The sequence below is a fragment of the Populus euphratica genome, unplaced genomic scaffold, assembly GCF_000495115.2.
Source record: "Populus euphratica unplaced genomic scaffold, PopEup_1.0 scaffold120.1, whole genome shotgun sequence".
Taxonomy (NCBI): domain Eukaryota; kingdom Viridiplantae; phylum Streptophyta; class Magnoliopsida; order Malpighiales; family Salicaceae; genus Populus; species Populus euphratica.
In genome coordinates, this window is record NW_011499918.1 from 42,682 (window position 1) to 70,656 (window position 27,975).

General features: G+C 32.1%; 1 protein-coding gene and 2 long non-coding RNA genes across 17 annotated transcripts in view; 2 read left to right on the forward strand and 1 right to left on the reverse strand.

Annotated features, from left to right (window-relative positions):
- Nucleotides 1-5,400, forward strand: part of LOC105134773 (uncharacterized) — a 20,084-nt gene extending 14,684 nt beyond the window's left edge. For 3 of the 6 annotated variants that reach the window (XR_844060.1, XR_844065.1, XR_844064.1), the window contains 4 exons: nt 363-1,107; nt 1,191-1,583; nt 1,709-1,782; nt 4,840-5,400. This is a non-coding gene — a long non-coding RNA (uncharacterized LOC105134773). Of the gene's footprint in view, nt 1-6; nt 208-362; nt 1,108-1,190; nt 1,584-1,708; nt 1,783-4,839 lie in introns of those variants that run through there. The other 3 variants (XR_844063.1, XR_844062.1, XR_844061.1) reach the window with 3 other exon arrangements.
- LOC105134774 (uncharacterized) overlaps nt 1-17,152 on the reverse strand; it is a 25,642-nt gene extending 8,490 nt beyond the window's left edge. Inside the window, exon 1 of the long non-coding RNA XR_844066.1 lies at nt 17,110-17,152. This is a non-coding gene — a long non-coding RNA (uncharacterized LOC105134774). The remainder of the gene's footprint in view (nt 1-17,109) is intronic.
- Nucleotides 10,411-17,490, forward strand: LOC105134771 (uncharacterized). Of its 10 annotated transcripts, none has more exons than XM_011039312.1 (6): nt 10,411-10,493; nt 12,264-12,302; nt 12,875-12,906; nt 13,391-13,433; nt 13,561-13,634; nt 16,823-17,490. In XM_011039312.1, exons 1-6 carry the CDS (start codon nt 10,441-10,443, stop codon nt 16,885-16,887), a joined length of 306 nt encoding a protein of 101 aa, XP_011037614.1. In that variant the 5' UTR covers nt 10,411-10,440; the 3' UTR covers nt 16,888-17,490. The 10 variants fall into 10 exon arrangements, 3 of the variants coding, with proteins under 3 accessions (XP_011037614.1, XP_011037613.1, XP_011037612.1); XM_011039311.1 differs by lacking the exon at nt 10,411-10,493 and adding an exon at nt 11,173-11,983; XR_844058.1 differs by lacking the exons at nt 10,411-10,493; nt 12,875-12,906 and adding exons at nt 11,181-12,009; nt 12,392-12,517 and having other exon boundaries at nt 13,324-13,433.
- Nucleotides 17,491-27,975: the final 10,485 nt, after the last annotated feature.

The following is a 27,975-nucleotide window of genomic DNA, read 5'->3' on the forward strand; positions in this document are numbered from 1 at the left end:
AAAGGGTTTCGGGATAACTCTCGTCTTCATTTTTTCTTTTTCTATTTTTTTTTAAAGCATTTCGGATCGATACCCACCATGATTTTCCTGTTTTTCGTCTCTCCAAAGGGAGTCACCACGATGCACAATGGGTTTCTTCTCTTCTGTTTTAAATCTGCTGCTTATTCGATGTGCTGTTCGAAATTTTCTCTATGTTCCAGGTTGAAGGTGCGGTGGTTATCCTTTTGATTGATTTAGTTTGTTGTTGGGTGTTTGGTTCTCTGGTTTGTTTGGATCCGTAACAGATCTGCCATGAATATATGGTTCTCTCTATTTTCAAGCAACTGACTCTTTATCTTTTTCTGCTGTTTTATTCATGGCAGAACTCTCACCTGGAAGCAAACGGTGATATTTTCGTCTCTGTCATCTCACACCTCAATGAAATCCCTGGCTCGAAGAAAGAGGAGAGGAGATGCATGGATTCGTTGTTTATTTGATGTGATGTTAAGAAATTTCTCTATTTTGCAGGTCGAAGTACTTTAGTGTCGGTTTGGCCCATCCCCTACACACGGTTTGGCCCATCCCCTGTATAAAGCGAGGGTTTGAAAAAATGTGGTCGGCTGTTTGTGTACTTCTACAGTGAAATCAACAGCTTTATGTAGGCCCATCTACTAACATTCTGGCTTACAAATGATAGATTTGGAAAACGGTATCGGTTTTCTCTTCTCTCAGCAAAGACTGCTTAATCTTCTCTCTCTTTAAAGTGGTATTTCTCTCTTTTTTAGACGGCTATTTCTGTTTTAAATCTATTGTTTATTAGATGTTCTGTTCAAATCTTCTCTATTTCCCAGGTTTAAAGTTACGGTGGTTATTTGATTTATTTAATTATCCTTTTGATTTTTTTTTTAATTTGGTTTTCTGGTTTGGTAGATCTGTAACAGATCGGTTCTCTCTATTTTCCCGTCGCTGTGTGTTTGTCTGTCTGTTGTTTTATACATGACAGGAACTCCCACCTACAAAAGAGGACTTGAACGTGCTAGAATGAAGAAAAAAGAAGAAGAGCTGCTATGTATCAGTTTATTTTATGTGCTGTTAAGAAAACTCTCTACTTTCAAGGTCGAAGTTATGGTATGATGGCTATTTGGTTTATTTAATTTGTTTATGGGATTTTGGTTGTTTTGTTTGCTCGAATCTGTAATCTGCCATGCCAGTGTCAAAGGTCTAGTCCCTGTGATACCAGTCATTGAACAGTTCTGTGTTTGTTCTAGAGAGGTATTGGAAATTCAACTTTGGCTCGTTTCTCCTAAAAAAATACTGCCCTTTTGGGTGTCTGTTCAGATAATTTGTTAGATACATGTGGATTGTGATCTCCAATCTCCTTAATGTCTTTCAGCTTTTGAATTGGCACATGCATAAATTTCATAAATTTGATGAAGATAAAAGTTTTGACTAATGGAGTCTCTTTGTTCTCTTGAATTTATTGGGATGCTGGAGAAGACAATTGATGATGGCTAAAGATACTAGGGTGGAAACTCTGTGCTATTGCGTGTCCTTGTGCCAGGAAATCACATTTCCCTATCTATTGCCAGATCTAAAGATGCAAGGTAATCGGTGGATTTTGTTTTCCCAAATTCATTTATCTGGAGAAAATTGCGAACTTAAAATCCTTTCTGTTTATTGTTCTTTTCAAATTCAATTCTATTCATATCTTTTTTGTTCTTTTATGCAGAATTTATTTGAAAAAAAAAAGGTAGCAGGTTAAAGTGAGATTCTCATCACAAATTATGATCTCTCCTTTATCAGGTAAAACCTTGACTGTTTTTTTGTGTGCTTTGATATAAATCATTATGTACTCAAATTCACTTTATTTAAATTGATTTATGAAATTTGTGTTCTAATTTAATGATGAAATTTATCATTATTTGCTTGAATTTTTAATACAAGAATGCATAGTAGTTAAGACACCTTACGGTTGAAAAAAGAATAGCATGCTAAAGCCAACTCTAATTAATAGACTGTTGGTGCTTCCTTAAACCTTTTTTTTTTTTGGCGGAAGGGCCATTGTTAATGCCATAGAGGGAGTAGGATTTTCAAATGTTGAGGTTTGCTGTTTTAAGCTGATCAAGTGGCTGGAAAGGAACATGCTTTTAATGAGCTGGCACCAACATATCCTTTGTGCTAATCTGATTCATCAGGAGATTACTAATCTGGAACTTATGTCAAGAACCCTGAATTTTGAAAGAAAATACCCCTCATCTTTGTTTTCTTTCTTTTTTTGTTAGCTCCTCCTTTTTAGCCTGTTTGTTTTTGCATTTCAATAGCGCTTTTAAAAAAAATTGAATTTTAATTTTTTTTTCTTTGCTTCAAATTAATTTTGTTTTTGGTGTTTTCAGATTGTTTTAATGTACTAATGTCAAAAATATTTTTTTAAAAAAACATTATTTTGATGCATTCCCAAATAAAAAGCATTTTGAAAAACAACCACCACTACAATATCAAACAGGTTCGAATCTATAGTTCCATCAATTTTGTTGTGGTCTAAATTTTAGTGATGCTCAAATTGCAATTGAGATCAAAGGCACGACTATGATTATATCTATTCTTCTATGACTAAGACAATACCGCCTTTTTCTTGGTTTATCGAATTCATCTATTATTATATTTTGATATTCAATTTCAAGTATACTTACATTTTCTTAATGACTTGGTAGATAGTTTCCTCTCTCATGGTCCTCAATAAATCTTCAATAATTGGTCTTCTTTGCAGTAAGCCTTTTCCAAATTATTTCAACTTTATTAAACACTCCTTTTATGTGTTCTGTTTCTCACTTTCTTTCCACTAAACAATAATTCCTTGGTAGAAATTGTATGATAGCATGGCAATCCAATTAATGTATCATCTGAAATCCGGATTAGAAGTTTGGTCTGCCTCTATCTTAATCTTGAAATTCTTTATTTTTTTTGTCAAATTTTTTACTGTCTGTTCATAAATTTCAATATTCATATTCTTTATTCACTACCTACTATTATTTGAATAACAATTAAATTTTTAGCATAACTAAATGAGTGGTGCACAGAAGCCCAACACAAGTCATTACAAAGTCAAGCACTCAATTGAGTTAGAGAAATACCATAGCATATTAAAACCCTAAACAATCTCTGATTTATAAAATAAGAAAAAAAAAACATAAACAATCTTGCTCACAAAACTGCAAGCTGCCGAGAGATCTTGTGAGACAACCTCTTTGCTGTATCTCAAGAACCTTATAAGTAAGTTTTTTGCTTTTGAATTTCTATTTTGAGTCATAAAGCTCAATTGCTAAGTGAATTTGTTTTTTATTCATGGGTTCATGTCTGTAGTCCTTTTCTGGTTAGGAATTGTTGAGATTTCTTGTCTAGATACATGTGACAATGGTAGATCTTAGTCCGTGTCCCATAAATGAAGCTATGGTTTAAGAAATTGGGGGTTTTGTGGTTTAGAGCTCAAAAGAATCTAGAGTTAAGTTCAGTAGCTGAATTATCCAGAGATAGGAGAGCAGAGAAGGATTAATACCATCAAGTATTTGATGGAATGTGTAAGGTAGGTGAAGTGTTTGAAGAAAAGACTGAGAGAAGGAAAGATGAGATATGAAAAAGAAGCATTATTAAAGAAATAGAATAATTACAAAGAATTCAGGAAGAAATCATAATGAATACAAAAAAGAAGCATTTTATCTTTGCTTCCTATTTACACAAACACAAGTTTACCCACGTGAACTGTTTATCCCCTGATTATAACTGCTACCCAAACAAACTACAAACCCTCTTAACAGACACATTATATTATAGTTACAAGAACTGCAATAACACATGTATCACTCCGATGCAACCCCTTCCCGCCTTGCTATGGATACTTGCTCAATGTTATCCTTCATTCCTGACTCGGCACCTGTCATATGAATCTTAGCATCTCCTGCAACCATTTCCTTCCTCGTCATTTATCCTAGTCCAGTGTTATGCTTCGTTGTTGACTCAGCACCTGTTATATGAATCTTAGCATCTCCCGCTACCATTTCCTTCCTTGTCATTGATTCTGGTTCAGTGTTATCCTCCATTCCTGACTCAGCACCTGTCATATGAATCTTAGCATCTCCTCCTTCAAGCTGGAAAGTCTAGTGACAAAACACTTCATATCTGGTGGCTGTCTTCTTAGAATTACAAGGCACGTTTGCAATGTGTCTGGGCCCCTCTTTTAACATCATGATTCATAATATCTGCAAAGTTATGTTCAAGGATGAAATATTCACTAGCATCCAAATAGGTTGCAATTTGGTCCAGAATTCTTGGACTGACTTACAAATGTTAAAAATTTTATCCTTAAACAGCCCATTACCTATAGGTGCTTTCACAAGCCCATCTCTTCTCTGCGTGTCGTGATCAATGAGATTTGGCAAGCCACAGCTCCTCTCTTCAACCCTTGCTGCTGGTACATAGATCTCTAGTAAGGTTATTTTGATCTTTTACTTGAAACATTAATGCCCAAGTTTTACATTTGGGTAGATGCGAATGTTAGTTTGACAGTACTATGGCTGCATGCTCTGCAACTGCATCAAGTTGCAGTGGTATATGGGATAAAACCAGAATAAGTGGTTTTCATTCTTTGAATCGACTATGTTGGTTTATGGGCTTTTGTTTGGCTCGGATCATGTGGCATGCATGGTGAAGGGTTCCAACCCCGCCCCTCCCTTCACTTCCCCTTCAAAACTAACACTGCAATTTGTTGCAGCATTTGTTTTCATGCTGATTACTCTTTTAGTTTAACTTTATACATTTCTTAATTGTTTCTGTGGTCTAAAGCAGTTTTTGTTTTTAATTTGATAGGGGAATGGACAGACATGGTTGGTTTTTCTCTGCTATTGGAGCACTGGCTGCCATTATCCAATTGAAATCTGAAACTCTCTCTCCATCTAGCACGCATGATGCTATCATAACAATGTCTGTTGTTGCTGTGCTCGTCCATATTGTAAGTAGTGCATGGGAAGTTAAACTTGCAGCTGGTCACTTCCACTCAATTGCTGCCGGTGCAAGTCTTCTGGCCAGAGCTCTCGCCTTTGCTCTGCTACTCATAATCCCTGTCCCAAGAGTTTGGTGGTTATTTCTTTCCGCGTGGGTGGTGTTATTTATATGGGTTGCATATACTTTACACGGGGAATTGTTACAATTCCGTGAATCGCTTTGCAATGCAGTTCGCCAAGGCCAAGCAGTTTGCCAGGCCCAGGAGCCAAATGCTGAGTCAAGTGAGTTGCCAGTGTAACCTTACATGTCAAAGACTGGTTTGGGACCCTATCAAAATATTATGTTGCAAATGCTATTATCCATGAACGGCTAGTGTAAGACTGCTGTCTATATATATATATATAGTTGCTCGGTGAATTGAAATTACAGAAAGCCTATGTAAGGTTACACTGGCAACTCATTTGACTCAGTATGGGGTCCTGGACCGCCATGACTGATTTGGGACCCTATCAAAATATTATGTTGCAAATGCTATTATCCATGTACGGTTGGTGTAAGACTGCTGTCTATATATATATATATATATGTAGTTGGCTGGTGCAAGTCTGTTGTCTATATATCTATCTATCTATCAATCTATATATATATCTATATGGTTGCTTGGTGAATTGAAATTACAAGTGCTATTTTTACCAGCATGGCTGCAACTTGTTTTTAACATTATAGTCAATATATTGTTTGAATACTTGCTTTAAGAAAAAAATTCCAAAAAGCCTATTTTAAGGATGAAGATGCTCCTGAGTTCCTTCACAACTACAGGGTCAACATTGAAAATGATCTTGTTACTCTATGCATACGGGACAACAACTTTGATGAATGAGTTGAAGTGAGAAAAAATCATTTTATAGAACAGAAACTGGCAATAATCTAGTTTGTCAAAAGGGATTTCCACGTCTAACTCAATTATCTTGAGTTTCTGATATCAAAATCAAGTGATTCATAAGCCCAAAATCATCTACGCATTTTGTACTATAACTTTGATGGAGTTGAAGTGGAAAAAAATCATTTTATAGAACAGAAACTAGGAGTAATTTATTTTGTCAAAAGAAACTAGGAGTAATTTATTTTGTCAAAAGGGATTTCCTGGTCTAACTCAAAAACTAATGAATGCTAGGAATCCTAACATGACTGAGAGTATGAACTAAGAATAAAAATTACAAAAACTAAGCTAAAAATGGAAATTTTTTAGTGAAGAATCGGGTCAATATCCTTCTCGCGACAGAATTCTCTATATTTACATTAGATATTCAAAGTGGAATATCTTGAACTTCTGATATCGAAATTAAGCGATTTAAAAGCCCAAAATCATCTACGCATCTAGGACTACAACTTTGATGAAGGAGTCGAAGTGAGAAAAAATCATTTTATAGAACAAAAATTAGTAGTAATCTAGGTTGTCAAAAGGGATTTCCGGGTCTGACTCAAAAACTGACAAATGTTGAGAATCCTGAGATGACTGGGAGTATGAACTAAGAACAAAAATCACAAAAACTGAGCCAAAAAGATAAATCTTTTAGTGCAGACTCGGGTCAATATCCTTCTCGCGATAGATTCTCTACCTTCACGTTAGATATTCAAGCAGGAATATCTTGAGCTTCTGATATCAAAATCAAGGGATTCCCCAAAATCATCCACCTGTCCAGGACTACAACTTTGATGAAGGAGTCAAAGTGAGAAAAAATCATTTTATAGAACAAAAACTAGCGGTAATCTAGTTGGTCAAAAGGAATTTCCAGGTCTAACTCAAAAGTAATCTAGGTTGTCAAAGGGGATTTCCGGGTCTAACTCAAAAACTGACGAATGTCGGGAATCTTGAAATGACTGCGAGTATGAACTAAGTACAAAAATCACAAAAAACTAAGCCAAAAATATAATTTGAACGAAGTGCAGACTCGGGTCAATATCCTTCTCGCAGTAGAATTCTCTACCTTCACGTTGGATATGCAAACAGGAATATCTTGAGCTTCTGATATCGAAATCAAGCGATTCAAAAGCCCAAAATCATCTACGCGTCTAGGACTACAACTTTGATGTAGGAGACAAAGTGAGAAAAAATCATTTTATAGAATAAAAACTGGCAGTAATCTAGTTGGTCAAAAGAGATTTCCAAGTCTAACTCAAAAACTAATGAATGCCAGGAATTCTGACATGACTAAAAGTATGAACTAAGAAAAAAAAATCACAAAAACTAAGCCAAAAATTGAAATTTTTTAGTGCAGACTCGGGTCACTATCTTTCTCGCAGGAGAATTCTCTATTTTCACGTTAGATATTCAAACAGGAATATCTTGAGCTTCTGATATCGAAATCAAGCGATTCAAAAGCCCAAAATATCTACGCATTTTGGACTACAACTTTGATGAAGGAGTTGAAGTGGGAAAAAATCATTTTATAGAACAGAAACTAGGAGTAATCTATTTTGTCAAAAGGGATTTCCAGGTCTAACTCAAAAACTGATGAATGTCAGGAATCCTGACATGACTGAGAGTATGAACTAAGAACAAAAATCACAAAAACTAAGCCAAAAATGGAAATTTTTAGTGTAGAATCGGGTCAATATCCTTCTCACGGCAGAATTCTCTACCTTCATGTTAGATATTCAAAGAGGAATATCTTGAGCTTCTGATATCGAAATTAAGCGATTCAAAAGCCCAAAATCATCTACACATCTAGGACTACAACTTTGTTGAAGGAGTCGAAGTGAGAAAAAATCATTTTATAGAATAGAAACTGGCAGTAATCTAGGTTGTCAAAAGGAATTTTCGGGTCTAACTCAAAAAGTGACGAATGTCGAGAATCCTGACATGACTGGGAGTATGAAGTAAGAACAAAAATCACAAAAACTGAGCCAAAAAAATAAATCTTTTAGTGCAGACTCGGGTCAATATCCTTCTCGCAATAGAATTCTCTACCTTCACGTTAGATATTCAAACAGGAATATCTTGAGCTTTTGATATCAAAATCAAGCGATTCAAAAGCCCAAAATCATCTATGTATCTAGGACTACAACTTTGACAAAGGACTCGAAGTGATAAAAAATCATTTTATAAAACAGAAACTAACAGTAATCTAGTTGGTCAAAAGGGATTTCGAGATCTAACTCAAAAACTGACGAATGCCAAAAATCACAAAAACTATGCCAAAAATAGAAATTTTTTTGTGCAGACTCGGGTCACTATCCTTCTCGCGGCATAATTCTCTGTCTTCACGTTAGATATTCAAAGAGGAATATCTTGAGCTTCTGATATAGAAATCAAGGGATTCCCCAAAATCATCTACCCGTCTAGGACTACAACTTTGATGAAGGAGTCGAAGTGAGAAAAAATCATTTTATAGAACAGAAATTGACAGCAATCTAGTTGGTCAAAAGGGATTTCCGGGTCTAATTCAAAAACTGACGAATGTCGGGAATCTTGAAATGACTGCGAGTATGAACTTAGTACAAAAATCACAAAAAACTAAGCCAAAAATATAATTTTTTTAGTACAGACTCAGGTCAATATCCTTCTCGCAGAAGAATTCTCTACCTTCACGTTAGATATTCAAGCAGGAATATCTTGAGCTTCTGATATCAAAATCAAGGGATTCCCCAAAATCATTCACCTGTCCAGGACTACAACTTTGATGAAGGAGTCGAAGTGAGAAAAAATCATTTTATAGAACAGAAACTAACAGTAATCTAGGTTGTCAAAGGGGATTTCCGGGTCTAACTCAAAAACTGACGAATGTCGGGAATCTTGAAATGACTGCGAGTATGAACTAAGTACAAAAATCACAAAAAACTAAGCCAAAAATATAATTTGAACGAAGTGCAGACTCGGGTCAATATCCTTCTCGCAGTAGAATTCTCTACCTTCACGTTAGATATTCAAATAGGAATATCTTGAGCTTCTGATATCGAAATCAAGGGATTCAAAAGCCCAAAATCATCTACGCGTCTAGGACTACAACTTTGATGTAGGAGACAAAGTGAGAAAAAATCATTTTATAGAATAAAAACTGGCAGTAATTTAGTTGGTCAAAAGAGATTTCCAAGTCTAACTCAAAAACTGATGAATGTCAGGAATCCTGATATGACTAAGAGTATGGACTAAGACAAAAATCACAAAAACTAAGCCAAAAATAGAAATTTTTTAGTGCAGACTCGGGTCACTATCTTTCTTGCGGTAGAATTCTCTACCTTCATGTTAGATATTGAAAGAGGAATATCTTGAGTTTCTGATATCGAAATCAAGCGATTCAAAAGCTCAAAATCATCTACGCATTTAGGACTACAACTTTAATGTAGGAGTTAAAGTGAAAAAAAATATATTTTTTAGAACAGAAACTGGTAACAATCTAGTTAATAATAAAAAAATCTCCATTAACATGTATGGCAAAAAAAAAAAGAGTAACAACACATAATATGACTTTAATAAGTAAACCTAAGACCCATGATCATCCCACAAAATATGACTAAAACAAATAAAAAAATTAGAGTTATAAGTTAGATAGACACTAACATCCAAGACACCTTCCTTGTAGCTTTAACCCGACCACATTTTGGCATCTAGCTATCTTGTTCCTGCATATAAAACCTTTTAAGCCATCTCTAACCACATCCTTGAGCGAAGAGAAACTTGGTTGGATCGAGAGCAAGTTGATGAATATTATGACCGCATTCGAGAGTCCATTTTTCCGTCACATTTTGCTCTACAATTATGCAAAACCAAATTCGAGAGATCAGGCAATAAAATATCTCCATTCTGTGACGGTTGTATCTCTTCAAGATCAAGCTAATCACTCAAGCTCAATGTGTTTTTTTGTCTCGACCATCTTGGTCCAAGATTCAACATTACCATACTCCTAGCTCCTTTAACCATATATTGACAACGTTCGGTTTAAAGACATTAAAGCAAAAACAGCAAATCTCTGGAAACCCACCATTACTTCTCCAATAACATTCACTATCACCAAAAATAAATATCCTGGAGGTGTTTTTTTTTTTTGTCAATAGATCTTTTTTCTTGGCTTTTTTCCTTTTTTTTCTGGGACCCAGACTTTTTTGTTTTTTTATGGGGCCCAGACCAGATGATTTTGGCATTAGAGAGTCCCTCCATAATAAAAATTACAATTCAAAGCACAGCCTAACTTTTAAAATTTTTAGTTTTTGGAGGAGGTTTTAGTTTGTTTTTTTTTTACCCAGACTACCAGTAAAATTACAATTCAAAACACCCTAACTTTTTTAATTTTTAGTTTTTGGAGGGGGTTTTTGGCTTCTTCCCTTTTTTTATAGGACCCAGACAACCAGCAAGATGGCTGGGCCCCTAGCTTTTGGCTGCGTTAAGGTTTTATTGTCGTCTCTCCAATATCACAACACAGAAGAGGACTTGAACGCACTAGCTGGAAGAAAAAAAGAAGAGATGCCATGGATTCAGTTGTTTATTTGATGTGCTGTGACGAAGTTTCTCTATTTTCCAGGTTGAAGTTTGGGTGGTTATCCTTTTGATTGATTTAATTTGTTATCGGGAGTTTGGTTTTCTTGTTTGTTTGGATCTGTAACAGATCTGCTACACATGTTTGGTTATCTCTATGCTCCAGTCACTGACGGTCTTTGTCTCTTATTTTTAATCGATTATCATGGCCTCAGAACTCCAGGAGTTCTTTTTTCTTCTTTCTCATTTACTGCTCAGACTCTCAGATTATCATGGCCTCAGAACTCCAGGAGTTCTTTTTTCTTCTTTCTCATTTACTGCTCAGACTCGCAGATTATCATGGCCTCAGAACTCCAGGAGTTCTTTTTTCTTCTTTCTCATTTACTGCTCAGACTCTCAGATTATCATGGCCTCAGAACTCCAGGAGTTCTTTTTTCTTCTTTCTCATTTACTGCTCAGACTCGCACCCCAAAGGAGGACTTGTTCTAGATTTGTAATTCTCATGGGAGTTATTGGCAAGATACATATGGCTATGTTTATCCTCTTAATGATTTGATTTTTTTCGTTGATTTTCTGGAGTTTTTCTGTTTGTGCTGAAAAACAAAAAAAAATTATTTTTTATTTTTTATTTTTTATTTTAAACTAATATTTTTAAATTATTTTTATTAAAAACTAATTTTAAAAAATAAAAAAAATATTATTTTAATATATTTTCAAATAAAATAAAATGAATGACGTAGGTATTGTTGTCACTTTCAAAGTTAATCACTTTATTAGGCGTTAGCGTCGCTTTCAAAGTTAAAAAACGAGCGTGGTGGTCCCGGCAGCTCTCGCTAAGATCCTTATGTGTTTTGGTCGTATTTGTATTGCGAGTCGAAGTCCTTTTGTGATTTACCTGTTTTTCGACTCTCCGAAGTCGAAGTCGAAGTCACACCCCGATGCACGAAGGGTTTCTTCTCCTGTTTTAAATCTGCTGTTTATTTGATGTGCTGTTCGAAATTTTCTCTATATTCCAGGTTGAAGGTGTGGTGGTTATCCTTTTGATTGATTTAGTTTGTTGTTGGGTGTTTGGTTTTCTGGTCTGTTTGGATCTGTAACAGATCGCCCTGGCTCGATGAAAAAAGAGAGGAGATGCCATGAATTAATTTGATTATTTGATGTGTTGTTGAGAAATTCAGTTGATAAAAAACTGACAAAAGTCCTCTTCTCCCTCGCCTAGTCTGGGTTTTTTATTTTTAATCTCAGATAACAACTCTCACCTTGTAAAGGGTGATATTTTCGCGTCTCTCATCTCACACCACAAAGGTTCTAGATTTGTTATTTTCATGGGAGTTATTGGCAAAAACAATAATACATATTTGGTTCTCTCAATGTTTTCGTCTCTCTCATCTCACACCATAATACATGTTTATCTTTATCTGTTTTTTTATGGATCATCATGGCCTCAGAACTCCAGGAGGTCTTTTTCCTGCTTTCTCATCTACCGCTCAGACTCACACCCCAAAGGAGGACTTGTTCTAGATTTGTAATTTTCATGGGAGTTATTGGCAAGATACATATGAGTATGTTTATCCTCTTAATGATTTGATTTTTTAGTTGACTTTCTCGAGTTCTTCTGTTTGTGCTGAAAAAAAAAATACAGCCTTTTGGATGTCAATTCAGATAAGTTGTTAGATCTTTGGAATTGTGATCTCCAATCTCTTTGTTGATCTTCAGCTTTTGAATCAGCACAGGCATAAAATTCATGAATTTGACAGATGAAGTTTTGACTAATTGATTCTTTTTTCTTTTTTCTTTTTCTCTTGAATTTATAAAGATGGTGGATAAAACATTTGATGATGGCTAAAGATACCAGGTGGGTGGAAACTCTGTACCATAGCATGTCCTTGTGACAGGAACTTCTGAATAATACTGCAACCTCATGTTGATGAATCTGCAAGGAAGCTTCTTGAAGATAAATTTTCTTTAGGACCAGTGGTTCAGAAACTCTGCGCTTTTGCTTGGACAGTTACTGGACAAAATGCTTTCAATCACCATTCCCTATCCATTGCCTGATCTAAAAGATGCAAGGTAATCAGTGGATGTTATTTTCTTTCAAATTCATATATCTTTTTATTGGAAAACGTAGCAATCTTATAATCCTTTATCTATTTGTTGTTCTTTTCAAATGCTCATCACAAATCATGATCTCTCCTGGTGGATAGTTGTCTCGCTCATAGTCCTTAATAAATCTTCAATATACTTGTTCTTCTTTCCAGTAAGCCTTTGCCTAATTATTTCAACTTTTTTAAACAGACACCTTTTAGGATTTTGGTCCGCCTCTCTCTCAACCTTCAATTTATTTATTTTTCTGGGGCAAGATTCTCACTGTCTATTCTTAAAGTTCAATAACTATTAAATTTTAATATAGCTAATTGTTTCTAATAGAATGCTACCAAAAAGAATAGTTACGGGAAGAGGAGATTAAAACCTTAATGCCCAAATTTTACATTTGGGTAGATGCGAATGTGAGTTTGGCATTACTATGGCATGGTTGATGCTTCATGCATGCTCTGCAACTGCATTAAGTTTCAGTGGCATATGGGATAAAACCAGAATAAGTGGTTTTCATTCTGACACCAGCCATTGAATAATTATGTTTTTGTTCTAGAGAGGTATTGGAAATTCAACTTTGGCTCGTTTCTCCTAAAAAAATACAGCCCTTTTGGCTGTCTGTTCAGATATTTTGTTAGATATATGTGGATTGTGATCTCCAATCTCCTTTATGTCTTTCAGCTTTTGAATTGGCACATGCATAAATTTCATAAACTTGATGAAGATAAAAGATTTGACTAATGGAGTCTCTTTGTTCTGAATTTATTGGGATGCTGGAGAAGATGATTGATGATGGCTAAAGATACTATGAGGGTGGAAACTCTGTGCTATAGCGTGTCCTTGTGCCAGGAAATCACCTTCCCCTATCCATTGCCAGATCTAAAGATTCAAGGTCATCGGTGGATTTTGTTTTTCCAAATTCATTTATCTAGAGAAAATTGCGAACTTAAAATCCTTTATCTCTTTATTGTTCTTTTCAAATTCATTTCTATTCATATCTTTTTGGTTCTTTTATGCAGAACTTATTTAAAAAAAAAGAAGCAGCAGGTTAAAATGAGATTCTCATCACAAATTATGATCTCTCCTTTATCAGGTAAAACCTTGATTTTTTTTTGTGTGTGTGCTTTGATATAAATCATTATGTCCTCTAATTCACTTTATTTAAATTGATTTATCAAATTTGTGTTCTAATTTAATGAAAATGAAATTTATCATTATGTGCTCTAATTTTTTGCCATATTTGAAAAAAAAAAGAGAAAAACATATTTCCAATAGTTTACTGATTTTTGGCCATATTTGGCAAAGAAGCTTCTTGAAGCTAAGTTTTCTTTAGGACCAGTGGTTCAGAAACTCTGCGCTTTTGCTTGGGCAGTTACTGGACAAAATGCTTTCAATCACCATTCCCTATCCATTGCCTGATCTAAAAGATGCAAGGTAATCAGTGGATTTTATTTTCTTTCAAATCCATATATCTTTTTATTGGAAAACGTGGCAATCTTCTAATCCTTTATCTGTTTGTTGTTCTTTTCAAATTCTCATCACAAATCATGATCTCTCCTGGTAGATAGTTGTCTCATTCATAATCCTTAATAAATCTTCAATATAATTGTTCTTCTTTCCAGTAAGCCTTTGCCTAATTATTTCAACTTTTTTAAACAGACACCTTTTAGGATTTTGGTCCGCCTCTCTCTCAACCTTGAATTTATTTATTTTTTTGGGGCAAGATTCTCACTGTCTATTCTTAAAGTTCAATAACTACTAAATTTTAATATAGCCAATTGTTTCTAATAGAATGCTACCAAAAAGAATAGTTACGGGAAGAGGAGATTAAAACCTTGAACAAAATTTAGAAGCCCAAAAAATGCATCACAACTTTCTCTGACAAGCCCATTTCAAACAGCCCATTGCCTTTGCAAAGTCGCAATTCAAACAAGAGATTAAAGTCTTGATCAAATCTAATAAAATAAATAAACATACAGAGTAGAGGGAGGACCTCATTGCTGTGTCTGAAGAGAGTCTCGATTGCATAGAAATAAGTAACTTTTTTTGTTTTTCTATTTTGCAATCAAGAAGCTTAATTAATATGTAAATTGTTTGGGATCTGGTTTGGTTTGTAGTCTGTCTGGCAGATATATGTGTCAATAGCAGATTTCCATCCCTTAGAGCTCAAAAGAATCTAGATTTTGTTAATTAAGTTCATTATTTGAACTATCCAGAACCTGAACTGCTCTGTTTCTTTCCGATCAGATGGGAAGCTTCTATGTTTGTTTACCAAGAGGTTTTATTATTATTATTAGTTTGATTTTTTTTTCTTATTTGATATTTTAAAGATTTCTTATAGGTATCCCTCTCTAAATTATTCAGTTGGGAAGCTTCCCTGAACAGAAATTTTGCTATATAGTTTGGAAATCAAGTCTGATGGAATATGTTAGGTTTTTTGGTGGGGTTGGTGGAGTGTTTGAAGAAAAGACTGAAAGAGCAGGAAAGAAATATAAAAAAGAAGCTTTATTAAAGAAATAGAACAATTACATAGAATTAAGTAAGAAATCATAATGCTCCAAAATGACAAGAATTTTATTTTTGCTTTCTATTTACACAAACACAAGTTCACCCACATGAACTAACTGTTTATCTCCTGATTATAACTCTACCCAAACTAACTGTTTATCTCCTGATATGCCCTCCTCAAGAATTATTTATTGGTGACAATACCTCACTAATTCCAAGAGTTTATATCTAGCTCTCAAAGGTTTACAAGAGTGATTTTTGCTATTACTTTCTAAATAGAGTGAATAATACAATTGAAAATCTAGAATTAAGTTCATTATTTGAACTATCCAGAGATAGAAGAGCAGAGAAGGATTGATACAATTTAGTATTTGATGGAATACGTGAGGTAGGTGAAGTGTTTGAAGAAAAAAATGAGAGAAAGAAAGATGAGATCTAAAAAGGCTTTTTTAAAAGAAATAGAATAATTACAAAGAATTCAGAAAGAACTCATAATGCTCCAGAATGAAAAGAATTTTATCCTTGCTTCCTGTCTTTTTGGCATTGAGGTTAAACCTGCTTTTTGTTAAAATTTGAAATTTTCAAATTAATTTTTTTAGTATTTTTGAGTTATTTTAATGTGCTGATGTTAAAAATAAATTTTAAAAAATATAAAATAAACATTATTTAATACGTTTCCAAGCATAAAGTTTTGAATAGCAACCTCTACCACAATCTCAAGCACTAACACAAACACATGTTCACCCACTTGAACTAACTGTTTATCCCTGCTACCCAAACAAACTACTGACCCTCTTAACAAACATTTTATAAGAACTGCTATGACAAGTATGACTATGATGTAACCCCTTTGATCCTTGTTATTGATGCTTGTCCAATGTCATTGATGTAACCCTCCATTCCTGACTCGGCACCTGTCATATGAATCTTAGCATCTCCTGCAACCCTGTCCTTGTCATTGATTCTGGTCCAGTGTTATCCTCCATTCCTGACTCAGCACCTGTCATATGAATCTTAGCATCTCCTCCTTGGAGCTGGAAATTCTTGTGACAAAACACTGCATATCTGGTTGCTGTCTTCTTAGAATTATAAGGCACGTTTGCAATGTGGCTGGCAACATAATTCATAATATCTGTGGAGTTATGTTCAAGGATGAAATATTCACTAACATCCATATAGGTTGCAATTTGGTCAAGAATTCCTTAAATGACTTACAAACGGTAAGAATTTTACCCTTAAACAACCCATTGCCATTAGGTGCTTTCACAAACCCATCTCATTTCTGGTTCTTGTGTCATGATCAATGAGTTTTGGCAAACCACAGCTCCTCTCTTCGACCCTTGCAGCTGCTACATGGATCTCTTGTAAGATTATTTTGATCTTTTACTTGAAATAATAATGCCCAAATTTTACATTTGGGTAGATGCGAATGTGAGTTTGGCAGTACTATGGCATGGTAGATGCTTCATGCATGCTCTGCAACTGCATGAAGTTGCAGTGGCATATGGGATAAAAGCAGAGTAAGTGGCTTTCATTCTTTGAATCGACTTAAGCTGGTTTATGGGCTTTTGTTTGGCACGGGTCATGTGGCATGCATGGTGAAGGGTTCCAGTCCCGCCCCTCCCTTCCCCACTTCCTCCCTTCGCTTCTCCTCAAAACAAACACTGAAGTAGTTGCAGCATTTATTTTCATGCTGGTCACTCTTTTATTTAACTTTATACATGCATTAATTGTTTCTGTGGTCTAAAGCAGTTTTTGTTTTTAATTTGATAGGGGAATGGACAGACATGGTTGGTTTTTCTCTGCTATTGGAGCACTGGCTGCCATTATCCAATTGAAATCTGAAACTCTCTCTCCATCTAGGACACACGATGCTATCATAACCATGTGCGTTGTTGCTGTGCTCCTCCATATTGTAAGTAGTGCATGGGAAGTTAAACTTGCAGCTGGTCGCTTCCACTCAATTGCTGCCGGCGCAAGTCTTCTGGCCAGAGCTCTCGCCATTGCTCTGCTACTCATAATCTGCGTCCCAAAAATTTGGTGGTTTCTGCTTTCCGCATGTGTGATGTTCTTCATATGGGTAACATATACTTTACGTGAGGAATTTTCACAATTGTGTGAATCACTGTATAATGCAGTTCGCCTTAGTCAACGCCGCGGCCACAGCCAAGCCCAAGAGCCAAATGAGTTGCCAGTGTAACCATACCGAGCCATTGAAGAGAATCAGTGTTTCTCACTGGTCGACGTCTATATCCAAGAGAATCATTTGTACGGTTGATGGAAGACTGTTGTCTATATATATATATAATTGCGTGGTGTGATTGAAATTACAAGTGCTATTTTTACTAGTATGAGCGCAACTTGGTAACGTTATCTGTAATATATTGTTTGAATACTTGCTTCAAGAAAAAGAAAATAATCCAAAATGCCTATTTAAAGTATGTAGAAGCTCCCGAGTTCTTGTTACTCTTTTTTATCTTCACCACCTCACGTCTCTCTTGCTACCGTTAACATAAAAGTTGTAGTTTATTATATGTTGTTGACTTTCCTATCCATTATTTATCAATTCCTTTTTCTGCCTTGATTAATCAATATTTATTAACATATTTGCAGTAATTTATTTAATAGGAAAATCAGGTTAAAAGGATAACTTATTTGAAACTAAACAAATTATATTACATAAAATTAAAAGGGCTGGGGATTGGCCCATGCAGACTACTTTAAATTGTATTGTTTGGTAATATGATTTAATCTGTTATTTAAATTGTTTTCGTTTTTTTTTTATCATTTTAAAGTAAAAATAAAAAATTATTTTAATATATTTCTAATTAAAAAAATATATTTACATCTACCAGGCATCATAACTATACTAAATTCACTGCTTCAATTCAATTTCATGATCTATAATAATTTGCCCTATTTTTACCCTCTTCCATTTTAGTTTATATATACACACTACACTAACATATTCTGGAATTAAAATTTATTATTATAATAATTGACAACCTCACTTTTAAATGAACAAATTGAAAAACAGAAGATAAAAAATCAATCAGCACGATATAAAGGAAAGGGAAACTCTATTTTTAAATAATAGAATCCAAAGAAGAGAAAAAAGTGAGACAATTTGGCTGGGAAAGGAGTAAAAGCTACAAATAAATAACCATAATAAACAACAATTAGTGGATCGAGCACGATAAAAATGAAGAAGACTAATTTTAAACAATCAAAACCAGAATGAAGACTATGGTTCGCCAGTGGCTGTTGGTGAGGGCGCTGGAGAGGGAGGCTTCGGGTTGCTGTCAAGTCTGATCTATGGTATTTTTGGAGGGGTTGTGTTGGTGGGTGGTCGGTTTCTTGTTGTCGGCATGAAGAGGGAGGAGGCTGTGCAGTGACTGTTATGGGAGAGATCGCCGTAGGTGGTGAGAGAGGCGGGATGTCTGCAGCGTGCCTGGGGTGAGGGAGAGCTGAAATTTACATAATGAAAGAATTGAAAATGATTAATTATTAACAAAAACCTTAAAGGATCGTTGTTTCCCTGTGAACTGTGAGGTCCCGCGTTTCCCCTTTCTATTTTTGTTTTCATTTTTTTTTAATATTTGGTTGAAATGCGTTAGGAAAAAACAAAAAAAACTTACCATTTTATTTAAGTTATTATTGAATTTTGTCATTGTTATTAAATAATTTTATGAGTTTTTGTTAACAATTATATAGCTGATAATAATTATTTTATGGGATTTTTTTATATATTTCTATCATGAATCGATAAAAACCGTTAAAGAGTTTTTTTAAAATATATACCTAATATGCCAAAAAAATATATTTATTAAAAAAATTCCCCAGTATAAATATTTAAATACTATTTTATTTTGAAAAAACCTATTGTTATTTTTACTTAAATATGGTGTTTATGTTTAAAAAACATGTTTTTGTTAAAATAATAAAAAAATGCATTATTTAAAAAGTATATTTCTCCTCAATAATTTTATGCATTTAGGAGTCATGACATACGTCATCATTTAGACATGGATTAAACCAATTTAATTTAAATTAATCTAGAAAATCATCAATTAAATATTTTCCAACATATTATTAAAATTAGCAACCCTTTAGAAATCTACCTTGGCATATACCAAACTAACTGTAAAGCCCTTTTTAATCCCTCACATTTTCAATATTCTCACATATTGCCTCCACAAGAGATTTCTTATAAAAATTCTAACGACATCATTCATCACCAAGCCTTATCCTACCCGATACCACTTAAACACCTAAAACAATTTTAATATATAATCACAGTACCAATTTTCTCTAGTTTTAGCCTCGTTAAAAAAAATCAAATATTTCAATACATAACAAAAATAATTAAATTCTTTGCAATTCTGATTAAAATGCTCAACACAACACCCAAAACAATTCTGACACCATTAAAATATCTCAATCAACCTAATTTAGTCAATAACCATCTTAACCACGACAAACTTGGAATTTCTAGTTCCTACATTTTCCAAAAACATGTAAACTAATTTAGTCGACTTAAATTAGGTAATTTATCATTTCTTAATTAAAAATAACTTTATTTAACACTAACTTATTAATTTTTAGACTAGAGATTTACAAAATAAACTCTCACCCAATTTCATTTAAAACGAGGCCAAGTTATCAGGCAAACATGTTAACTCACCAAGCTCAACTAGTTAGATAACCTTACTGAAATACTCCTATCGACGACATATAAAATCAACTAATAATAACTAAATAGTGGAATCTAACTTCAATTAGGGGTGATCATTTTGATTTGGTTTGTTTTTTATAAAAAAAATAACAAAATTAAAATTTTAAAAAAATCAAAACTGATTCAAATCGACCAATTTCAGTTCGGTTTAGTTTCTTAGGACAAAAACTAGTTTAAACCAACTTAACTCGATTTTTCCAGATTTACTTGTTTTTTCAGTTTGGGTTCGGTTTTTTTGGTTTTAGGCTTATAAAACCGAAACAAAACAAAACTGGTCAGTTTTTTAAAAATTTTAATTAGTTTAATCAAATTTTTTCATTGTTTGGTTTTTTTAATTATTATTTTTTCTCGGTTTAATCAGATTTTTAGTTTTTTTGCCCACCCCTAACTTCAACAAGACCTTTCTTTTAATTCTTCCAAGATCGCTTCACCATTTTTCTTATCCATTTTAAAATAAATCATAGTTATATACGTTTGATCTAGCTTAAGGTTCAAGTCGCAAGTTGGGCAAATCAACCTATTATTTTATTAACTTCAATAAGCTAGCCCATTTAAGTTTGTACAGACACAACATTATAATCTTCAAAATATACACGAGTTAATTGTATTATCAACAATTTACATATCCAAAAGATTTACTTGTAATAAGAGTAGACTCTGAAACTATTAGGATGCACAGTATTTAGATGAACCTACACAATATTTGCGTTCTGCTCGCTAAACCTGTCTACTAAGTGTTTCTTGTAGCCTTTCCTACTCCTGCAGGTTTATTTCGTTAACAATTAAATGACTGCATCAATAATATCATCACATCATCAATTTAATTCTATATCAACAAAATCAAATTGTCATCAATTTAATTATTTCATCAACAACACCATCACAAAATCACTCTACTTATTAAATCAGCAAAACAACTCATTGTTATTTTAATTATTTCATTAATGCATTATCATATAATTCATTTAATTATCAAAGAATAATATTTAGTTTGCGTGAAGATTTGGAGAAAATTTTGAAAAGGGTGGGTAGTGTTTTTGTGCACCAAAAGTTGAATCAATTAAGGCTTTGTTTATTTGCAGGAAAATTGTTTTTTTTTTTTAAAGTGAATTCCTGGAAAGTGAATTATTTTCTGATGTTTGATAGTATTATGAAAAATGAACTAGAAAACACTTTTCAGTGTTTGGTTATGTTATGAAAAATGAATTGAAAAATAATTTATTTTTTTCAAGTTTATTAAAATAATGAAAAACAAATCTTACAAATTAAAAAGATAATGGCAATACGAATTTTCTCTAGTTTTACATTGTCTTTGTTTTAGAGATGGAAGTTGTGGTTTGTATATAGGATTCACAAAAAAAAACTATAAAAAACATGAAATATTAGTTTTTATTGTTGAGTTTTGTGCATAAATGTATTGTACTCAACCACAATCTCAACCACAAAAACCAAAACAAATATTATATTCAAACAATTCAAATATTTCAATACATAACAAAAATAATTAAATTCTTAGCAATTCTTATTAAAATGCTCAACACAGCACCCAAACAATTCTAACATCATTAAAATATCTCAATCAACCTAATTTAGTCAATGATTATCTTAACCACGACAAATTTGGAATTCTCATTCCTACATTTTCCAAAAACATGTAGATTAAATTTAGTCAATCTAAGTTAGGTAATTTATTATTTCTCAATTAAAAATTACTTTATTTAACACTAATTTATCAATTTTTAGACTAGAGATTTACAAAGTAAACTCTCACCTGATTTCATTTAAAATGAGGCTAAGTTAGCAGGCAAGTGTGTTAACTCACCAAGCTTAACTAGTTAAATAACTTTACTGAAATACTCTCATCGACGACACATGAAATCAACCAATAATAACTAAATAGTGGAATCTAACTTCAATTAAGGGTGATCATTTTGATTTGGTTTAGTTTTTATAAAAAAGTAACAAAATTAAAATTTAAAAAAAAACCAAAACTGATTCAAACTGACCAGTTTCGGCTCGGTTTAATTTCTTATGACAAAGACTAGTTTAAACCGGCTTAGCTTGGTTTTTTCTGGATTTGCTTGTTTTTTCAGTTTGGGTTCGGTTTTTTTGATTTTAGGCTTATAAAACCGAAACAAAACCAAACTGGTCGGGTTTTTTAAAATTTTAATTCATTTAATCGATTTTTTTCACTGTTTGGCTTTTTTAATTATTATTTTTGTCTCGGTTTAATCAATTTTTTAGTTTTTTTGCCCACCGCTAACTTTAACAAGACCTTTCTTTTAATTCTTCTGAGATCTCTTCACCATTTTTCTTATCCATTTTGAAATAAATCATAGTTATATAGGTCTAATCTAGCTTAAAGTTCAAGTTGCAAATTGAGTGAACCAACCTATAATTTTATTGAGAGTACAAGTTGAATAAGCTAGTTCATTTAAGTGCGCACATACACAACATTATAATCTTCAAAATATATAGGAGTTAATGATATTATCAACAATTTACATATCTAAAAGATTTACTTGTAATAAGAGTAGACTCCGAAACTATTAGGATGCGCAGTATTGAGATGAATCTATATAATAATTTAAAAGATAATCATAATCAATTAGAGCATTTATATTTGCGTGCGTATATATATTAGCTACTCAAAAAAAATTTCAAAGTTTTATTATCTTCCAAGTACTATTCATAAATCAATAATTTAAAATCTAAACTTATCCACACTATAGAGCTCCAGTTCTAAACTAGTACAACTAGACCACCAGAACCACTTCCATACCAGGATAACAGGCCTCCCAGCTGTTTATTTATAGGGCACTAATTTCATACCAGTATAACTAGTTTACAAGTGTTCCATTTACAAAAACAAATATCATTGGAAAATCTATCAGCATAACACATAAAAATTCATTGATCGAGGAAATAATTTAAATATCTAAAGTTTAGAGAAAAACATTAAAGGAATTAAACAGTTACCAAGTGTTTGCGTTCTGCTCACTGAATCTGTCTACTGAGTGGTTCTTATAGCTTTGCCCACTTTTACAGGTTTATCTCGTTAACAATTAAATTACTGCATCAATAATATCATCACATCACCAATTAAATTCTATATCAACAAAATCAAGTTATCATCAATTTAATTATTTCATCAACACCATCACAAAATCACTTCATTTATTAAATCAGCAAAACAACTCATTGTTATTTTAATTATTTTATTAATGCATTATCACATGATTCATTTAATTATCAAAGAATAATATTTAGTTTGCGTGAAGATTTGGAGCAAAGTTTGAAAAGGGTAGGTAGTGTTTCTGTGCAACAAAAGTTAAATCCATTAAGGCTTTATTTATCTGCAAAAAAATTGTTTCATTTTGGAAAGTGAATTTTCAGAAAAAGTGAATTCCTGAAAAGTGAATTATTCTCTGATTTTTAACAGTATTATGGAAAATGAACTGGAAAACACTTTCCAGTATTTGGTTATGTTATGGAAAATGAACTGGAAAATAATTTATTAATAATTTTTTTTTAAGTTTATCAAAATAATGAGGAACAAATCTTACAAATTAAAAAGTTGAAGAAGAATGAAATTAATTTTTTTTTTTATAAATTATCTCAAATAAAATAAATAATAATCAAAATAATAAAGATTAAATCTGAAAAAAAAGATGAAAAAATTTAAATAATAATAATTAACATTTCATAAGGTATTTCAAATAAAATAAGTAACAATCAAAAGAATGAGGATCAAATTTGATAGATAAAAATTTTCAATAAAAAAATGATAGGAGAAAAGCAAATAATAATTATAAAAATAAAGACCAAAGTTAATATAAAAATTAAATTTTAAGAAATTAAATTAAAAATAAATATTCAAAATAAAATATATATATCAATCAAAATTTTGAAGATTAAATTTGTCATAGTCAGCAAATAATGACATTTCTAAAGTTTTTATAACTTCCGGAAAGTTTTTTCCACCTAAATTTTTTACGAAAATATTTTTTTGAAAACCAAGCCAAATTTTTCTTTAAGTGGAAAGTGTTTTCCATTGACTAACTTTCCTAACATCAAACAAATATAAGAAAGTTTTGAAAGTGATTTTTTAAAAATCATTTTTTGGAAAACAAACACAGCTAAAATGTTTTTTTTTCTGAAAACTAAACCAAATTTTTCTTTAATTAGAAAATATTTTGTATTAACTACTTTTTTAATAACAAATAAATATAATTTTTTTAAAAAAAATTATTAAAAATAATCATATTTCAAGAAATCTAAGCAAATGAGTTGTTTTTAACAGCCATAAGAAAACAAGAGTGACACGGGCCAGATGAGAAGGAGACTCGCTTGAGTGCTTGAAGGAGGCGAGTCCCGGAGCTTAATTTTTTGCGGGAGGAGAAGCTTCTTGCGAATCTGGGACCTCAATTTCGTCATGGGATGCGCCAGCATGGCTGTCCCAAAGCGAATAGAAACATTGCAGTGGGGAAGCAACAGTACAAAAAACGTGTCTAGCTGCTATTCAAGAATTCAAATTTCAATGGTAAATGTGTGGAAACCTATAATAATTGATTAAATGTTTTCGCATTTGGACCCACAACGTTTTTAAGGAAATCAGCTGTGTAATGTTTTACCCCTACAAACATTAATTTCGAACCGATGATGATGATGATGTGTGTTTGGAATAATTTTTAAAAAATTATTCCTGAAAAAGTTAATATTTTAAAAGTAATCTTTACTCCAAAAAAATAATATTTTTTATATACCTATTTCTAAAATAATTTTACGAAGAAGACAATCTTGAAAAAAAAACCCAAAAAAGGGGGAGAAAAACGAAAAAAAAAAGTGGAGGGAAAAAGAGAAGAAGAGGATAATCTTGGAAAAAAAATATAAAACAAAAAAATAAAAAAATAAAAGAAAAACTAAGTATTTTTTCCACATGCCTTATATAATATTACTTAATGTTCTAACTATGCCTTTTCTCTTCTAAAACATATTATTTTTATATATCTCTTAAAAAATTGAATATTTAAAAACTGTAAAGAACCTTTAAAATATATTTTTAAAATTTAATATAAATAAGTCATGTACGCCAAATACAGAAAGTTTTGCACTGTGAATGCTTTTAAGGCGAAACATGGTAGGGTAGGGTATTCTTTTTTCAATCAACAATGAGAATGACTCACGACCTCTCAATTGCGAGAACCGAATTCTTTTTTAAGATTAAATGATAGAGATAGAGGGGTATGCCAGTAATTTTCAGTTTCTCAGAGGGTATACTGTAATATTTTCGTATCTCTCATCCCACAACACGGAACGAGACTTGAACGCGCAACACAGAACAGGAACTTGAGCGCGTTGATTTTTTTTTTTTTTATATATAATTTTTAATTATTTTAATATATTAATTTCAAAAATAATTTTTGAAAATAAAAAATATTTTAAACCATAATCACTACTAAATATTATTTTAATATAAATAAAAAATACCTTAAAAGCATAACTAATATCATAATTTGAAACATACTTATAATGAATTATTGTTGTGCCGCTACCTCTAATCTATAGCGCTGTGTTTGAAATATCTATCTTTTAAATTAAAAAACGAAAATTGAAAAGTTGGGCGTTGCGTGTGATAACTTGGATGGGGTGGCTGATTTACTTAGATATGGGCATGTCTATGTCTTTGGAGAGGGCGGTTGCTAGAGTTATTAGGTTAGATTGGAAAATATTTTTTTATTTATAATGTTTTTTATATTAATTTGAATTAGTTTCGGTTGCGGTTTATCAATTTTAGCTTCATAAAATTAAATATAAACTTAACTAGTTTTTTTATAGTTTAATTTTTTATTTTTAATTTTCTCAGTTTAAACAAATTTTTTAATTTTTTCTCACCCCTTCTTAACTCTCAATTTCTAAACACAACAGCAAACTGAATTGTACGAAGAATAGAAAGTTGTTTGTTTGATGTTGTTCGATGTTCTATTCAAATGTTCTTTATTTTCCAGATTGAAAGTTATGGTGGTTATTTGATTTATTTAATTATCCTTTTGTTTTTTTTTTTTTAATTTGGTTTTCTGGTTTGGTGGATCTGTAATAGATAGGGTCTCTCTATTTTATTCATGGCAGAACTCTCACCTGCAAGTAAAGGGATATTTTCGTCTCTCTCGTCTCCCTTGTCAAAACAGAGCTTGAAAGCCCTCGAATAACCAGAAAAGAAAAGATGCCATGAATTCATAGATGTAATGTTAAAAAAAACTATTATTTTTAATATATTTTAAAAAAATCAGTTTAGAATTATTAGTGTTTTTCAGTATCTGAAAACTCAATTTTAGTGTAATTTAGTTGTTTTTTAAAATATTTTTGTAATAAAATTTATTAAAATAATATTTTTTTTTTATTTTCTAAAAATTATAATAGAAAGCTAGAATATATAAAAAAATTAATTTAAAAAAAATATTTTTAAATTTTTCAAGAATAAATTTACACTAATAATTTATTTTTTACCGTACTGCGACAGTTTTAAAAATAAACTGCATAAATAATATATTTGACAATCATAAAACACTAATTATTGGATACATGAGGCCCATTCAAAATGTTGTTTTGTGAAAAACAGCTCTCAATCGGGCTATGTCAAGCTCCGGTGAATTAATTCACCAGGTCATTGTTTCACATGAATAATGTTATTCACTTGACACTGAAAAATTATATTTTATTTATTTATTTATATTTTATTTTAAAAAATTAAAAGGAATTACTTGATGATGTAATAAAAAATTCAATTTTTATTTTTGTTGTTATATAATTAAAAAATTATAAAAAATATAATTTTTATTTGATAAATTTTATACTGTATATTTAAAAAATCATAAAAAATATAATTTTTATTTAATAAATTTTGTATGTAATAAAATTGGATATAATTTAATGAAATAATAAAAAATATTTGATATTAATATTATTTATTTTATAATATAATAATAATTGTTAAATTTACAATATTTAAATTAAAAACTATCAATATTAATATATATATATAATTTTAATTAATTTATAATTTAAATTTTAAAAATATTTTTTTAATCAAACATATTAAATTATTTTTTATTTAATTTTAATTTTAATTTAAATTATAATTTCAACTAAATATATTATTCTGTACTAATCTTAATTAAAAATTTATTTTATAAATTTTTGTTTAAATTACAACAACACCATCCAAAATACCACATCAAAATCCAAAATACCACATCAAAGTTCGCGATGTCACTGTCCTTTTGTCTCGCCACCGGTCCAGCTCACATTCAATTTCCTTTGATGTCACTTTCAAAGGGTTTCGGGATAACTCTCGTCTTCATTTTTTCTTTTTCTATTTTTTTTTAAAGCATTTCGGATCGATACCCACCATGATTTTCCTGTTTTTCGTCTCTCCAAAGGGAGTCACACCACGATGCACGATGGGTTTCTTCGCTTCTGTTTTAAATCTGCTGCTTATTTGATGTGCTGTTCGAAATTTTCTCTATGTTCCAGGTTGAAGGTGTGGTGGTTATCCTTTTGATTGATTTAGTTTGTTGTTGGGTGTTTGGTTCTCTGGTTTGTTTGGATCCGTAACAGATCTGCCATGAATATATGGTTCTCTCTATTTTCAAGCAACTGACTCTTTATCTTTTTCTGTTGTTTTATTCATGGCAGAACTCTCACCTGGAAGCAAGCGGTGATATTTTCGTCTCTGTCATCTCACACCTCAATGAAATCCCTGGCTCGAAGAAAGAGGAGAGGAGATGCATGGATTCGTTGTTTATTTGATGTGATGTTAAGAAATTTCTCTATTTTGCAGGTCGAAGTACTTTAGTGTCGGTTTGGCCCATCCCCTACACACGGTTTGGCCCATCCCCTGTATAAAGCGAGGGTTTGAAAAAATGTGGTCGGCTGTTTGTGTACTTCTACAGTGAAATCAACAGCTTTATGTAGGCCCATCTACTAACATTGTTCATTGCTGGCTTACAAATGATAGATTTGGAAAACGGTATCGATTTTCTCTTCTCTCAGCAAAGACTGCTTAATCTTTTCTCTCTTTAAAGTGGTATTTCTCTCTTTTTTAGACGGCTATTTCTGTTTTAAATCTATTGTTTATTAGATGTTCTGTTCAAATCTTCTCTATTTCCCAGGTTTAAAGTTACGGTGGTTA

Coding starts and splice junctions, on each gene's coding strand:
- LOC105134771 (XM_011039310.1), top strand. CDS start 13,926: ATGCTTTCAATCACCATTCCCTATCCATTGCCTGATCTAAAAGATGCA. Junction 13,976..16,822: donor CCTGATCTAAAAGATGCAAG/GTAATCAGTGGA, acceptor TTAATTTGATAG/GGGAATGGACAGACATGGTT.